We start from the raw sequence: 16,337 nt of genomic DNA on the forward strand, positions 1-16,337 counted from the left end.
CAGAGGTTTAAATCATCCCTGGAAACTGATTCTTACTTCTTTCATTTGCTCACATTTCAGGTGTGCCAGAGAAGCCTCAGATCAGTGGGTTTTCATCACCAGTTATGGAGGGAGACCTGATGCAGCTGACATGTAAAACATCTGGGAGCAAACCTGCAGCTGACATAAGATGGTTCAAAAATGATAAGGAAATAAAAGGTAAAGAAAGGAGAAAACCCCCACATGATAGTTAATGTACCAAAACTGTTTGTTAGAAAATAGATATCTTATGTATTTGCCAAGCTATATTATTGCTTACTCATTAAATGTGATTTATATCAGATTTACTCATTTCTTGTCATGTAATTTCACAAGCTATATTAATATAATCCCTTTGTGGTTCATTTTCTCCTTATATAAAACAAGTCTAAAACTAATATAAAACAAGTCTAAAACTAATGTATAACACATGGGAAAGCTGGGGTAATAAATGAGTTAATATATTAAAAACACATCCAATTATGCTTGACATTAGTAAGCATTAAGTACATTAGATGTTACTATTTCAGAACTCATATATAATATTTGGATTATAGACAAAGAAACTGCATGAATTATTTTTCAATGTGTTCATTTCTGAGATTACAAATATCTGAAAATAAAACCAGCTGAACATCAATAAATTTACTTTCTAGTAATTCCCATAGAGGGAAAGAATTTTCTTCTCTCAGTAAAAACGCATTATACTATAAGTGCATCATAAATCTAGAATTAAACTCTCACACACAAACACACATACAGAGATTTTCAGGGAGGAACATCTTCATATAAAAATGGCTAGTATGATTAGAATGTTTTGTTGCTTTTAAACCTTATGTACAAATATGTGGAACCTGATGTCAAATACATTAATATTCAAATATAAAAATTAGTTTGCAAAACTATTAAAACAAGTTGCCCTTATCATAGTAATGTTATTCTGAACATAATCCTCAGTGAGGCAGGTAAACAACAATCATTCAGATTATTTTATTTGTTTATTTATTTATTTATTTATTTATTTATTTATTTATTTATTTGGTGGTACTGGGGTTCCTGGAAGCCCTTTTACTTCCGTACTACACTCCCAGGCCTATTTTATATTTTAATTTGGAAATAGGGTCTCTTAAGCCAGCGCGGCTGGCTTCAAACCTGGGCGATCCTCCTGTTTCTGCCTCCCAAGCGTGGGGATTACAAGCGTGCGCCACCACGCCCGGCATTCAGATTATTTTAATCTGTTACACTCATAGTTTATACCAGATTATTTAATTCTTAATAATGGGCATGCAAACTCCACAGATGAGATTTTGTGTATTGTAAATACATTATAATTCATAATTATTTTATTGATTTTATATTTTAATTATTTTCTTTGTATTGTGTCACAAAGCGGAATCTCAGGATCCTACCTGTAATTTAACACTAATCACTTTTTTTTCTTAGAAGTAATGAGTGCATCTTAATGGGCCAAGTTTTAAGAAATAAACATTACCTAAAAACATAAGTTGGATGTCTTCCTATGCTAAACAAACCTTCAGGTTACTATTTAACCTAATTCTTGTATTCTGACAGGGTTCAATAACATTCATTATAAGTCTGCCTCTAGGATGTGCTTGTATAGGCATTTCTGAACTTAGTTAAATCTTTCCTAAATGGACCTTCTATATCGCCTCTAGAGTTATCTTACTATGACAAGAATCTGTTCCGGTCACTTTTCTGCTTAAGCACTTCTGATGGAAAGCCCTGAACTGCAGGATAAGTTTAAAATCCGCTTTGTGTAGCATATAAGAATTCTCCAGGCATTGAATTTTTTATACATCACATGTGTCTTTTTGTGTGAAGGTCTTGGTTTTTGATAAAATGCACTTCTTAAATATGGCACTGCAGTTAACTCTACCTTACCTAAGTCTGGCATAATTAGTTAGCTAGTTATCCAGTCTTAGAGTTTTAGCATTTTATTTTTCTCTTAAGGGTTTTTCTCTCTTTTATCCTAATGGAAGTAATACTCTAATATTAAATATTTCATTAATATTAATTGATATTTTTAACATTGTACCCTCTTGAGAAACCCATGATATACTGAAATCATTATAAAAGAACTTAATTTTTAATAAGCGGGACCTTGTCTTTAAATGTCAAACACATTTAATCATGTATTGGCAAGGAAGAGGAAGATGTTTTTGTTTATATGTAAAAATGTGAAAAGTTTGATCTTGTAGGCCCATGCTTCAATGTCATCTACATCAATATCAGAATAAAAGTCAAGGCAAAATTATAAGTAGAATCAACAAATGGTTTTATTCTGTAGTTATTAGTTGTAAAGCCTCTTGATTTTTGGTTTTTAAAGCATGAGCATTTGTTATTTCTACTCTTGTATTCACCCATTTAGCTTTTTTCTTGTTTTAACTCTTTTGTTTATGTTTACATGGTTTGTTTTTCCTAACAGAAGGTAAACTTCCTGAGTGGTGTAAACATTATTTTTATGGGTGTATGTATGTAAATGAGAGCAGTGGTCAGGACACAGTGAGCATCTGTTTTGGTTGCTGTACTCTGGTTATGCTAAGTGAAATCTCATGCTATAGGCCCGTTAGCAAACGCTCCTCCCTGGAAGGAGAGCTCCATCTTTATCTCAGTATGTCTTGTCTTTTCAGACATGAGAATTTGACTTCGTATTAGCATCTGACTGTTTTTACGATAATGTCATTTGACACTTTTTAAGAAAGATAATCCCTAGTGTAAAGCACAGGTGAAAGTGAGGATAATGGAATCCAATTAAGTTGAATTCAATAAGAAATTGTTAAAATGTCTCTTGATTTCACAGTGTTTCATGATGTGTGATTGAAGATACAAATTAAGAAAACAAGAACTGGGATCTGGAGATGCTTATGATATCTTTGGAATTATTAAAAATTCATAGAGAATATTTTCTTATAGAGTTTCTGTACAAATCTTATCTTTTTACTATAAATATCTAATAATGGAATTTTGTTTTCAAGTTTCTGGGTGAAAGTTACTAGAAAATACTTATAATATTTATTTATTTATTTATATTATTTATTTTTATTTTTTTCTTGTGGTATTGGGAATGAAACCTAGGAGTCTTCTACTTCTGGCTACACTCCCAGACCTTTATTTTAAATTTTTTATTGGTGCATTGTAGTCATTTATCTTAATGGGATAAAAGATGGTGGAGACATACATGCACACATTACCCAATTAGCCCTTACTCAATTCCTGCCCCATTCCCTCCCCATCCCTCTTTCCCATCCTTGCTTAGTGATTGAGTACATCCTGTGCTTTAGAGAGTTTCCCTCATCCCCTCCCATTCCCTCAGGTCGCCTTATTTGCTCCTCTATATCTCCTTCTTCATGTGGAGTTCCTCCTGTTACCCATTTCTCCCTCGCTTTTGTATATTAGGGAAAATATCCGATTTCTTATTTTTTGTGACTGACTAATCTCACTTAGCATAATGTCCTCCAGTTCCATACATTTCCCTGTAAATGATGTTTTTTTTATGGCTGAGTAAAATCCCATAGTTTTGTAATCCATTCATCTGTTGATGGACATCTTGGCTGTTTCCATAGTTTGGCAATGGTGAGTTGTGCAGCTATGATTATAGATACACATGCATTAGTTTGATAGTATGGTTTCTTTTCTTTTGGATAGATACCCAGAAGTGGTATTACTGAATCAAATGGTAAGTTAGTTCCCATTCTTCTGAGGATCTTCCATACTGTTTTCTCAAACTGATTGCACTATTTTACAATCCTGCCAACAATGTTTTCGAGTTCCCACTTCTCCACATCCTCATCAGCATTTGTTGTTGTTTGTGTTTTGAATGATTGCCATTTTCGTTGGAGTTAGGTGAAATCTCAGGGTAATTTTTGTGTGTGTGTGTGGTACTGGGGTTCCTGAAAACACTTCTATCTCTGGGCTACACTCCCAGACCTATTTTATATTTTTATTTGGGAACAGGGTCTCTTAAGCCAGCGTGGCTGGCTTCGAACCTGTGCAATCCTCCTGTCTCTGCTTCCCAAGCGTGGGGATTACAAGCCTGAGCCACCACACCCAGCCTCAGGGTAATTTTGATTTGCATCTCTCTGATTGCTAATGATGATGAACATTTTTTCATGCATTTATTGGCAATTTAAATCTCTTCCTTCGTGAAGTGTCTAATTCCCTTGCCCTTTTTTTTTTTTTTTGGTGGTAATGGAGTTCCTGGAAGCCCTTCTATCTCCAGGATACACTCCCAGACCTATTTTATACTTTTTTATTTTTGGAAACAGGGTCTCTTAAGCCAGCACGGCTTTCTTCGAACCTGCGCGGTCCTCCTGTCTCCACCTCCCAAGCGTGGGGATTACAAGCATGTGCCACCATGCCTGGCCCTTGCCCATTTTTGATTGGGTTATTTGTTTTCATAGTGCTGAAGGGTTTCTTTATATATTTTATTTAGAACCAGGGTCTCACTAAGTTGCTAAGAGCATCACTAAGTAGCTAAGTCTGGCTATGGACCTGTTTCATCCTCCTGTCTCAGCATCCCAAGTACTGGGATTATAAGTGCATTGCTACCCCTGATATTTATTTTGACCAGAAGATTTCCAGACTGTATTATAAGACAGTGGTCCTCAAACTTTAACAGATATCATCTTCACATACAGGTTTTTTGAATCTTAAATGATAAAATTCTATCCTAGATTTTCTAGTTGAATAGGTCAGGATAGATTTAGACAATTTGCATTTTTAGTATCCTATTAAATATTATTAAATATATGAGCGATACTGGGGTTTCCTTTTGAGAACCACATTAGTATAGAGAATGTAAAATGAAGAGTATCAGGAATTAAAAAGAAATCCTCTCTCCTACTTAATTTTAGTCTTCTTATCTGCTTTGTGAGGATAACTAATACTTGTCTCAAACTTGCAACAATTCTTTAGAAGTCAATAGTGAAAGGATGAAAATAAAGTTATGGGGTTTAGGACGGAGGTAAAAACACCAACTGGGTTATCAGAGACCACTGATTCAGACCCAGCCCCTCAGGAGAGTCAACCTGCTGTGGGGGAAGGGACCAACGGGCCACACGTCTGGAGAGTTGTGCATAGTCCTGATTCCCAGCTGAGTCACATGGTGGAGGATTGGAGGCACCGATGTTTTATAAGTATGCAGATTATCTTGTGACATCTGTAGTCTCGCAATGTTTGGAGTCTTGAGGCACCTGGGCTCTTGCGATATCTCCACTTCTGGCTCCTGGAGTTCTGCATCCTGTTCCCGATGCTTAGATCACATGGTGGGAGGGACCCGACTTATCATCCAGGCCTTTTGGTAATAATGGGCTGAGATCAAATCTTAAACTACTTCCTGCTGTCAGGGGGCATCACAAGTGGGCAAGTGAGAGTATGGCTGCAGCAGGAGTTGGAGGTTACCCTGGATAGCATGGAGGTGTGCGTTCAAGAAGACTTTAACAGATGAGGAACTATTACAAGAAAAGGGAAATTGTGAGAGCAGGATGACGACTGTGACGCAGCAAAATTGCAGGCTGGTGCAGGCCAAGATGGCGGCTGCGTAACATCACATGGTCACGACTGTGTAACGTCACAAGATAGCGACCAAGATGGCGACTGTGGTATCACCAGGTAGCAACTATGCACCATTACAAAATGGCGGCTGGCAGGAAAATGGCAGCTGATGGGGGAAAGCATTTGAAGATTTGAAAGGAGGGGATTGCAGGAAAAAAAAAAAAAACTAGACATAAAGACTTCTGTCCATTTACCAGACCACTTACAAAAGTTGCTAACCATTCTTGGGGCACCTCAAACCATTACCAACTCGTATCAAAGCCAGACAGTTGCTCAGGGCATAAGTCGTTGGCTAGTTTAAAGGTTCAACTTCCCATAATTAGTTCACGAGTGAAAATGAAGAACAGGAAACAGGCATCCCTATTTTCCTGATCAATCATTTGGAAACAGGAGTTAAGAGGTCCGGAAAGATGTCTCAATCCCTTCTCAAAAACTGGAAGATGACATGGTCATCCGGAGGGTGGTCCCAGTGGACCGGGGGAGACAGTGTCACCAAGTGCTTGGATTTCAGGGTCCCAGTGGACCAGAAGACCCAAGTCTGGAACCCACTAACCAAAGGAAGGAGAGAAAGCTTACCGGGGTGAAGTGTTGCTGGCCAGTGCTGGCTGAGGCAGAAGCGTTGAGATTTGCTCAGGGAGTAGCGGAACCAGGGCATGTGGTGCTTGTGCCTGGTGTGGGCGGCACTGGTGGCTGGCACCTTTGGAATGTAGGGCGAGCAGGCAGCTCGCAGGTTTGCCGGGCCCACGGTATGGAAACAAAATGGCTCCCAGGAGTGTGGCAGATGCTGAGGCCGGGCCAAGGGGCACACCACCCAGCAAACCTGGTTTGGGGTCTGGTGGGACAGAGTGGTAGCAGTGAGTGGAGGTATGCCTGCAAGTCAAGCCTGGCAGAGGTGACTGTAGCAGATTCCGAGGCCGACCTGTACACCACCCAACGAGCCTGGCTCAGGGTGGGCAGAACTGAAAGGTCAGAGGTTCCAGTGGTGACCAGAGCGCCGAGCTGGAAAGGCGGTTGTGGGAGGTCCAACTGACAGGTGGAGGTCCTGGCCCATGCAGATGGTCCACAGGCTGAGCAGGCACCAGAGGCCACAGGGTGTGCACCCCCAAGGTGCCTGATTTAGGGCAAGTGCAACTGGCGGTCTGGCAGCCGGTGCAGCCTGCAGTGGCCGCATGGAGCCTGAAAGCGGTGGCAGATTTGGAGCCTGCTGTGGTGGTGGTGGCAGTGGTGGCGTTGGGCGGAGCCATATCTGCAAGCCTAGCGCTGCTGTGGGACCTCATGGTTGAGCTGCTGGCGGGTCGAGAGTCCGAGGTTCAAAAAGAGAGGGGAAAAAAAAGAGAAAAAAAGAGGAAAAAAACCCAAAACTACTCCCGGGGTTTTCACCAGAATGTTAGGTTGAAAATAGAGTTAGGAGTTTTAGGAGGGACGTAAAAACACCAACCAGGTTATCAGAGACTGCTGATTCGGACCCGGCCCCTCCAGAGAGTCAGCCTGCCCTGGGGGAAGTTACGATGGGCCACACATCTGGAGAGTTGTGCACAGTCCTGATTGTCTGGCTGAGTCACATGGTGGATTGGAGGCACCGATGTTTTATAGGCATGCCGATTCTCTCATGACATCTGTAGTCTCGGTACATCTGTAGTCTCACGATATTTGGAGTCTTGAGGCATCTGTAGTCTCACAATATCTCTGCTTCTGGCTTCGGGGGTTCTGCCTTTTGTTCCCGCTGATCTCACATGGGGGAGGGACCAGACTTATCAAATAGATAAAAGCATTGTCAAACATAATAAATCACTAAATCCTTAGCCATTATTTTCTTTTTTATTATTTCAATTTTAGTAAATAATGAATGATAAATATACCAATCCCTAAATTAAAGGTACAAATCTAAACAAATTAAACAATAATATTTTCTCAAAGCATTCACAACTGGGGAATGAACCTATACACATGAATAAATTCACAAAATGGCTACAGTTTTTGGACAAAAAACAAAGATCAGCTCTACTTTTTGAGAAATGTGAAAGCTTCACTATTAATATAATACTAATTATCTGTGTATTGAATAAGTGGGACTTAATGAGTTTAATTCATAATGTGTATTTGGGCCTAAAGTAGTTAGTAGGATATCCTAAGAAAGGAATTTCAGAAATATATAAAGAGTAAAATCATATCATTAAATAACTATAAGCCATTTTTTCCATTTTCAGAAACACAGCATTGCAGACTCTTTCTCTGGAACATAACTACTCATTTCGTCTTGGCCTTCTCTTAAACTGTATCTCTGCTTCTCAAAATAAACTTATTTTCACCTAAAAATAAAAAGTAACTATGAAAATGTATGTGTGATATAGGCTTGGGAGTTAAACTTGGATGCAGGGTCTGGATATATCACAGAAGATCTTTTACTCCAGATTAATGGGGTTGGAATTTATTCTGTAGGTGATGGTAAGACTTTTTTTTTTTCTCTATAAGCTTTAAACAGACTGAAATGATCATAATTTCCTCTAACTCTAGGTTTTTTTCCTACATGAGCTGACTCAGACACTCCTTTGGTGCCTCTGGGCAGCTTGGCATCGAAAACCACAGGTGTTTCACGGCAGCCTTTAATCTTCTGGGTAGCAAGGAAGTCTGAATATCTGCCATTTAGAGTGAAAAAGAATGTGTGTTGCCTTCCTAAGTCTTTCAGCTCCCTAAGAGCTGACAGTTACATTAAAATTTTCATTCCATGTATAAGTTTGGTAATTTGCAGTTCGAACATTTCATATTATAAAATCTTAAGATTTTTTTTTCCAGCTAATAGCTTTTACTGTAATGTGTTAGGCAAAATTCTATAATAACCCTTAATGACCCACACTCTTATATAAATGCTTTCCTTTGAGTTTAGGAGGAAAGTGTTACTGTAAGGTGGCATGACCACCATGACTATGTTATCTTATGTGGCAAACAGCCTTGCAGATGTAACTCTGGGTCCCCTTTTGAGTTCCTCAACACGAGCTTATCGAAAATAGGTCTGACATAACGAGGTAAGGTCATTAAAAAAAAAAAGAAGGTAAAGAATCAGAAATAACTTCTTTTCTTGGCTTGGAAGGAAACAAATAGCTATTCTGAACTGTTTATGGGAGCCATGAGAAACAGAACTTTGGTGAACTCCAGAAGCCTAAAGTAGCCCTGGGAGTCAGCTAGTGGGAACATTAAGACCTGAGATGTACAGCTTTGGGGAAATAAATTTGCTGACTCCCAGCAAAATTGGGGAGGGTCATAAAACTCATATGAGAACTGTACCCTTATCCAATGCCTTGATTTAGTAGAGTCCCACTGCATGGAGGGCCAGACTGAGCCCTATCTCGATTCCCAACCCACAGAGACTGTGAGACAATAAAAGTATGTTGCTTTATTCCACTAAGCTTGGGAATGATTTGTTACATGGCAACAACAGGACACTAAATTACAGAAAGACAGAATAACTTCTCATAGTTTCATATCTGCATAAATCAGGCTTGAATATTTATTATTCTAAGACCTACAACTTCAGTTTCAGGTGAGGTCTGAGGACTGGAAGCATAGTTAAGAGGCATTTCAAGCTGAGGCTAATAAGGCCCTGAAGTAATAGATAACCATGGAATAATGTTACAAAATAGTGTATCTAAAAATGAAGATAAATTTGAGGTGAACTAGAAGAATGATACTGAGAGATTTACAAAAAAAAAAAAAAAAAGTCAATCCAGCCATGCTGGCACACACGTGTAATTCCTCTACACGGCAGGGCAGGCTGAAATAAGAGGATGACAGGTTTGGTGCAGCCTCAGAAACTTAGAGACCCTTCAGAAATTAATGCGGTGCTGTTTTAAACAAACAAACAACAGCAACAAAAAAAAAAAAAAAAAAACAAGGGTCAAAGCCTATGCACTCAGGTGTCTGAATCTCCCAGAAAATTAAAAAAAAAAAAAAGAATATTTATTGGAAATAAGAAAAGCATTAGGAGAAATTAGTACAGACACAAATGTTTACTCTTTAAAATATTGAGACTGAATTAATTAAATTAAATATAAAAGGTTATGATTAAGAAACTTTTGAAGTTACTTGACTTATGACATGGAAAGATATTTGGGCCATATGAGGGTCTGACATCTTCCAGTCAGAGAAATTTTAAGATTTGGCCTTTTAAACATCACTGTTCCTCATGGGTGTAGCAAATTTTCGACATAATTTCCCTCAGTGTGAGCTCCTGACCTTGATACTTATACCAGGTAACAAACCTCCACGTCTATCAGAGCCTGCATTTGTGGTGATGCCTTGCAATCTGCTGATACGTAATAGCTTTGTCTTTAATCTACAGATTTTATTTACTCGTTATATACCATGTTTCAAAATGTTTGGCCATTAAGCTTGAGTTGACTTTAGCTAATGTTTACCTCTGTGAACAGGGTTTTACCCTACACTTGAATGTCAATCAAAGATAGTGCAGAAGCTAATTTTCAAGTGTGCTAAGTATAGCATAATTTTACCTTAAGCTACTTAGTAAATAACTTGTCAGCATTTGGGGAGATAAGAGTGATTTTCTTAATGCTGTCTTCTCAAAAGGTGGCTCTCAGACCACTTGGATTAAAATCACCGCAGGTGGTAGTTAAAATTAAGAAATGAAGATTCCTGGTCTCAGCAGACTTACTAAATCAGAATTCCTTGGTGTCAGGCTTAAAAATTCTAATATTTTTCAAGTGCTTCTGATGATCCTTAGGCTAAATCAAGCTTTGGAATCCATAGGATTAGAAACTAGTAAACAAGGTATTAATAGTTATTCAGGAAAGTAAGAGAGAGGGCCCTAAACTACCAAGTTTAGAAAATAGCTCTTAATAATGTGTTTTTTTCTTAAGAGTTTGTTCTTGAATGTTATCCAAAATTGAATCAAAAGATACGTTAGCATTTTACTGTTTCAAAAATATATACTTTAATCTAGATCTTAGCAATATTGTTTAGCCATGTAATTCTTCCTTGTTTCATTCTTTATTTTCAATTTATTTGAATGTAATTGACTTTGATAAATGGCAGATAACATTTAATTTATATATATCATTCCATGTAAGAAACTAATTTTAGCTTAATGACTCAATTAACATCAGCTACACAATACCTTAAGCAACTTAAATATTAACATGTATACCAAACATTGTGAAAGCTCTAAAGCTAAACATACAAGAAAAAAGGAAGGCAAATATGTATAACCTGAAACTTAAAGTTCCAAGGTTGCACACGATAAAGATAAATTGAAAGTGTTATTATTTAAATTTATAGAATATACCATAAATTTATTATATTTATGTTTTGTTTATACTTACCAATTTGAAATTTCCTTGCTGCATAAGTTAAGGCCATGCTCAGCACTGTATCAAATTAGAAAAATAATAGCATTAGTAATACTTTTCTTAAGAATGTGTATGTTTGTATATGTATGTATTTATGTGAGTAAAGCCTGTATACATGCTAAAAGGGGTTTTTGTTTTGATTTTTGTGATACTGGGAGATTGATTGCAGAGGCATTCTACCTCCAAGCTATGCTGCCAGGCCTATTTTATTTTATTTTATTTTATTTTATTTTATTTTATTTTATTTTATTTTGAAACTGGGTCTTACTATACTGCGGAAGGCCTTGCTAAATTGATGAGACTGTGCTTGAACCTGAGATCCTGTCTCAGCTTCCCAAGTAATGGGATTCCACGCATGTACCACTATACCTGGCTGGAGTATTCTGAGTGGTGTGAAGTATATTACCTCTGTATGTACTATGTTTAACAAATATAGATGTAATATGCTTAACAGATGAGGGAAGGAAAATACATTTATGTTAGAGAAATATTCTCTTCCACCTTGAATTAGGTTATTAGGAATATGATATACATTTTGGTAAGTTAAGATGTGTAATATGTCTCAAAGGATCTACTAAGACTATAAGCCAAAATGTAGTTTTTTTATTTTTTATTTTTTAATTGGTGCATTTTAATGGAATAAAAGACTTATAGAGACATACATACATGCATCACCCAATTAGCCCTTACCCAATCCTCACCCCATTCCCTCCCCATCCCTCCTTCCCATGCTTGACTTAGTGATTGACTTTGATATGTTTGTTTAAGTACATCATGTGCTTTAGAGAGTATCCTTTTTCTCCCCTCCCATCCCCTCAGTTAGCTTGCCTTATTTGCTCCTCTATAGGATCTCCTTCTTCATCTAGTTTTCCTCCTGTTACCCATTTCTCTCTAGATTTTGCATATTACAGAAAGCATCTGATTTCTTATTTTTTGTGACTGACTAATCTCACTTAGCATAATGTCCTCCAGTTCCATCCATTTCCCTGTAAATGATGTAATTGTGTTTTTCTTTATGGCTGAGTAAAATTCCATTGTATACATAGCCCACAGTTTTGTAATCCATTCATCTGTTGATGGATACCTTGACTGGTTCCATAGTTTGGCTATGAACATAGATACACATGCATTAGTTTGGTAGTTTGGTTTCCATTCTTTTGGGTAGATACCCACAAGTGGTACTGCTGGATCAAATGCTAAGTTTGTTCCTATTCTTCTGAGGATCCTCTATACTGTTTTCCAAAGTGGTTTCACTAATTTTCAATCCCACCAACAATGTTTTCGAATTACCACTTCTCCACATCCTCACCAGCATTTGTTATTGTTTGTGTTTTAAATGATTCCCATTCTAGTTGGAGTTAGGTGAAATCTCAGGGTAGTTTTGATTTCATCTCTCTGATTGCTAATGATGTTGAGCATTTTCTCATGCATTTATTGGCCATTTGAATTTCTTCTTTTGTGAAGTGTCTATTTAATTCACTTGCCCATTTTTAAAAGGATTAAAACATATGCTTTCTATAAAAGAAATATTTTAGATTTAAAATATGACTAGGTTGAGAATAAAAGAATGGAAAATAAAATGCAAATGGCAGCCATGAGAAAGATAGAGTATCAGACAAAACATATTTGAAACAAAATATGATATTAAATGGAAAATAGATAAATATTTAAGTGGTAAAGGGAATCTATTAAGGACATAAAACAATATAAAATGTTTTCACTAGCCTGCTGCTGATAGGTTTTTTAGATGCATAGACATTTTTATGATTTTTATAAAGTTAATGCCAATGGTTGAACTTTAAATTTTTGTGCCATCTTTAAGCATTTTTAGACCTGAGATAAAATATTGTTTTATAAAGTTAATTCTAATGGATGAACTTTAAATTTTTTTTTGCCATCTTAAGCATTTTGTGGCCTGCAATAAAATATTGTTTTCAATATACTTGAGAAAGACCATTCAGATGTAGACAAATGCAATGTTTACTCTGAAGGATCAGACTTAGACGCAGATAATATAATTTTTTAAAAATATTTTCTATCTATTTTGATTCAGCTTAGAAAAATGTATTCCAAAAAATATAAAATCTTTTTCTAGAAGAGGTTACATTTAAAAGTTGACTTTTCACAAGAATGTTTTTGGTTAATGGTCTGCAGGCTCATTTGAGCTACTCTTAAGTGAAAAGAGGTTATTGTAGGTTTGGTCTGACTGTTACTAAATGGAAAGAATAGGCAGGAGCATAATTATAATCATGAAGTTTACCCCTTGCATATAAAGAGCTGATGGGCCAACCTCGACCTCACAGGAACTCTACTTCTTTCTGTCTCTGTTTCAGTTGCACCCAGATGGCAGCTTCAGCGGCTGTCTTCGAACCTGCACGATCCTCCTGTCTCTGCCTCCCAAGCGCGGTGATTACAAGCGTGCGCCATCACGCCCGGCTATTTTTTATTTTAAAATGGCTTTTGCTGTGTTTCTGGGGGTCTAACTAAGTTGCTGAGGCTGACCTCAAATCTGTGATCCTCTTTTGTCAGCCTCTCATGTACTGGGGTTACATACATGTGGTACCATGTCCGGCTTTCCATAATCTTTTGAAAAAATTTTCTGACATCATGAGGATAAGTGAACAACTTAATATCGTTCCTACTTAAACTAGTACCCTCATTGGTATTTTGAACTTGTCTATGTTCTTTTTAAAACATAGCTTTTATTTATTTATTTATTTATTTATTTATTTATTTATTTATTTTTGGCACTTTGGATTGAAACCAGAGGTATTCTACCTATAAGCTATATTCTAGCCATTAAAAAAAAAAAATTGAAACAGAATCTTGCTAAGTTGCCTAAGGTATCACTAAGTTGCTGAGGCTGGTCTCAAACCATTGACTCTTTTTCTCTCAGCCTTTCGTATAGAGATTTTCCTTCTTACTAACCTTTTATGTGAAAAATTAGGCATAGTGTCAAACACTTAGAAAGATATCCAGGGTTTTGCATGTAGAATTAATGAAATAGTTGGATGAAAATTGTCTCAGACTTTACCTTAACAGTATCTTTAAAAAAAAAAATACCAACAACATTCTTCATAGACATAGAAAAATCAGTCATGAGTTTTATATGGCGAAAGAAAAGACCCAGCATAGCCAAAGCAATTCTCAGCAATAAGAACTATGCAGGAGGTATCACAGTCCCGGACTTCAAATTATACTATAGAGAATAGTAAAAACAGCATGGTATTGGCACAACAACAGAAATACTGACCAGTAGAACAGAATAGAAGATACAGAAACAAACCCACACACCTAGTCAACTAATCTTTGACAAAGGGGCCAAACTCATAAACTGGAGAAAAGACAGCCTTTTCAACAAATGGTGTTGGGAGAATTGGCTATCCATTTGTAGAAAGATGGAACTAAATCTTTACCTCTCACCATGCACAGGAATCAACTCAAGATGGATCAAAGACTTGGAAATTAGACCAGAGACTGTGAAGTTATTAGAGGAGGGCATCGGCTCAACACTACAACATACAGGCACAGGCAGTAATTTTCTCCACAAGACTTACCTTAACAGTTTCTAAAGGAATGAATGATTCTTCTTTGCTAGATATTTTCCTTGTTTGGTCAAACTAGTTTTTAGTATTCTTCTAAGGAAAAAAAAAAAACTAAATATAGAATTAAAGAAATAAATTAAAATTTAGGATTAATGAATTACTTGGAGAAAATAATCTAAGAGTTAAAACCCATAATTTCCAATCATGATAACTCCCATTGTTATAGAATGTTCTCCTAGGCAACACAGTTTAGTGTTCTTTTAGGGTCTGCACTCTAATAATTAGTAAAATGTTGGTCCCCTACCACCAAACATTAAACAGGGTCTAATGTTTTGAGGGTAAAATAACTATTTCTAACTCATTTTTCTCCAATAATTTGCAGAAGTATAAATAGATTAAGAAACATAAAAAACATTTGTTTTGAAAGTGAAACAATAATCAAATTAGCATAGAAAAGTAAGGTGAAATCTAAAGGTAGACTAAAATTTTTTTATAAAAATTTATAAAAATTTTTCACATTTATAAATAGCAAATCACAAACTTTTACAAATCACAAACTTTTATAAGTACTTTTTAGCTATTAGAAACAAAGAGATATGATCAGTTCATTATCTTGTTCACAGACCTTCAGTACAAGATGTCCAACATTTTTCTTTTACTAAGAGGAAAGAGCATTTCTCTGTGAGGTCATATACTTAACTTGCCAGGTTATAAGCACAAACATTCATGCTCTGATTTTGTGGCTCTTCTGAATGCAGTCCTGTGAGAGAGCATTTCAGAGAAATGTGATAAAAAATGTCAATGTTTTACTTGTCTAGTGGGAACTTTAGAATATTTAGATACATGAAGTAACCCCCCTTTGTCAATCCTACATAAACTTTATTTCTCTCTGACCTTTTGAAATCTATGAACAAGAGCTGAGTTACAGCCTTGTTGAGAGGAAAAGCTGTTTGTGTGCTATCAATTAGCAGTTGGGCTATCCCTTTAAGATTCATTGAGTTGAGTATGGTAGCACACAGTTGTAATCCCCGTACTTGGGAGGCTGAGATAGGAGGAATGCAGCTTCAAAGACAGCCTCAGCAATGTAGGGGGCTCTCAGAAACCTAGTGAGACCTTGTTTCCAAGTAAAAAATAAAATTGGGCATATTGGAAAAAAGATTCTCTTAAAAACCAGGATTATAAACCAGGCATGGTGTTGCATGCTTGATGCTAATAATCCCAGTACTTCAGAGGCTGAGACAGGAGCATCGCAGGTTCAAAGCCAACCTCAGCATCTTAGTGAGGCTCTCAGCAACATAGTGAGACCCTGTTTCCAAATAAAAACATAAAATAGATCTGGAGGTATAGCTCTGAGGTAGAAGGCTCCTGGGTTCTATTCACAGTAGTACAAAAACAAAACAAAACAGGATTATGATAATCCCTTGTAAAAACTGAAGATGAGGAGGAGCATATTTAAAATCTACCTCTTTCAAAAGAAAGATGTATGTAGGCATGTTCATACATAAGAATGAGATTTTCAATAGAATGTGTTTTGAGGTACTCTCCTATGCAAAGATGAGAGTTGTTATTAGATTTTAAAGTTCTACTGTTTATGTAGAACTGTTATGACTGGTCTGGAAAACATTTGAAGATTTGTTTGAACCTTAAAAACATAACATATTATATAAAATACATTTAAACACTTAACCTTTAGATAAAAAGCAAGGATTGATTTCCTTTCCAAGATAAGTTTTAAAATAATGCTTCTAAGTTACTAGGCAGGGTGACATATATATGACCAAATCCCACTTTTGTATTTTTAAATAAAAATATATAAGTATAGATAGTATATTTTATGTCT

General features: G+C 36.5%; 1 protein-coding gene across 7 annotated transcripts in view; it reads left to right on the forward strand.

The window, feature by feature from the left end:
* Window positions 1-16,337, forward strand: part of CADM2 (cell adhesion molecule 2) — a gene marked incomplete at both ends in the record, with an annotated part of 1,088,291 nt that overhangs the window by 934,706 nt on the left and 137,248 nt on the right. For 5 of the 7 annotated variants that reach the window (XM_080696702.1, XM_080696704.1, XM_080696707.1 and 2 more), the window contains one exon: window positions 61-198. The exons of the other annotated variants lie outside the window; for them this stretch is intronic. In XM_080696702.1, coding sequence (XP_080552828.1) covers window positions 61-198 — 138 coding nt within the window. The remainder of the gene's footprint in view (window positions 1-60; window positions 199-16,337) is intronic. 7 annotated transcript variants of the gene reach the window in all.

The sequence above is a fragment of the Muscardinus avellanarius genome (assembly GCF_963383645.1).
Source record: "Muscardinus avellanarius genome assembly, chromosome: 5".
NCBI lineage: Eukaryota > Metazoa > Chordata > Mammalia > Rodentia > Gliridae > Muscardinus > Muscardinus avellanarius.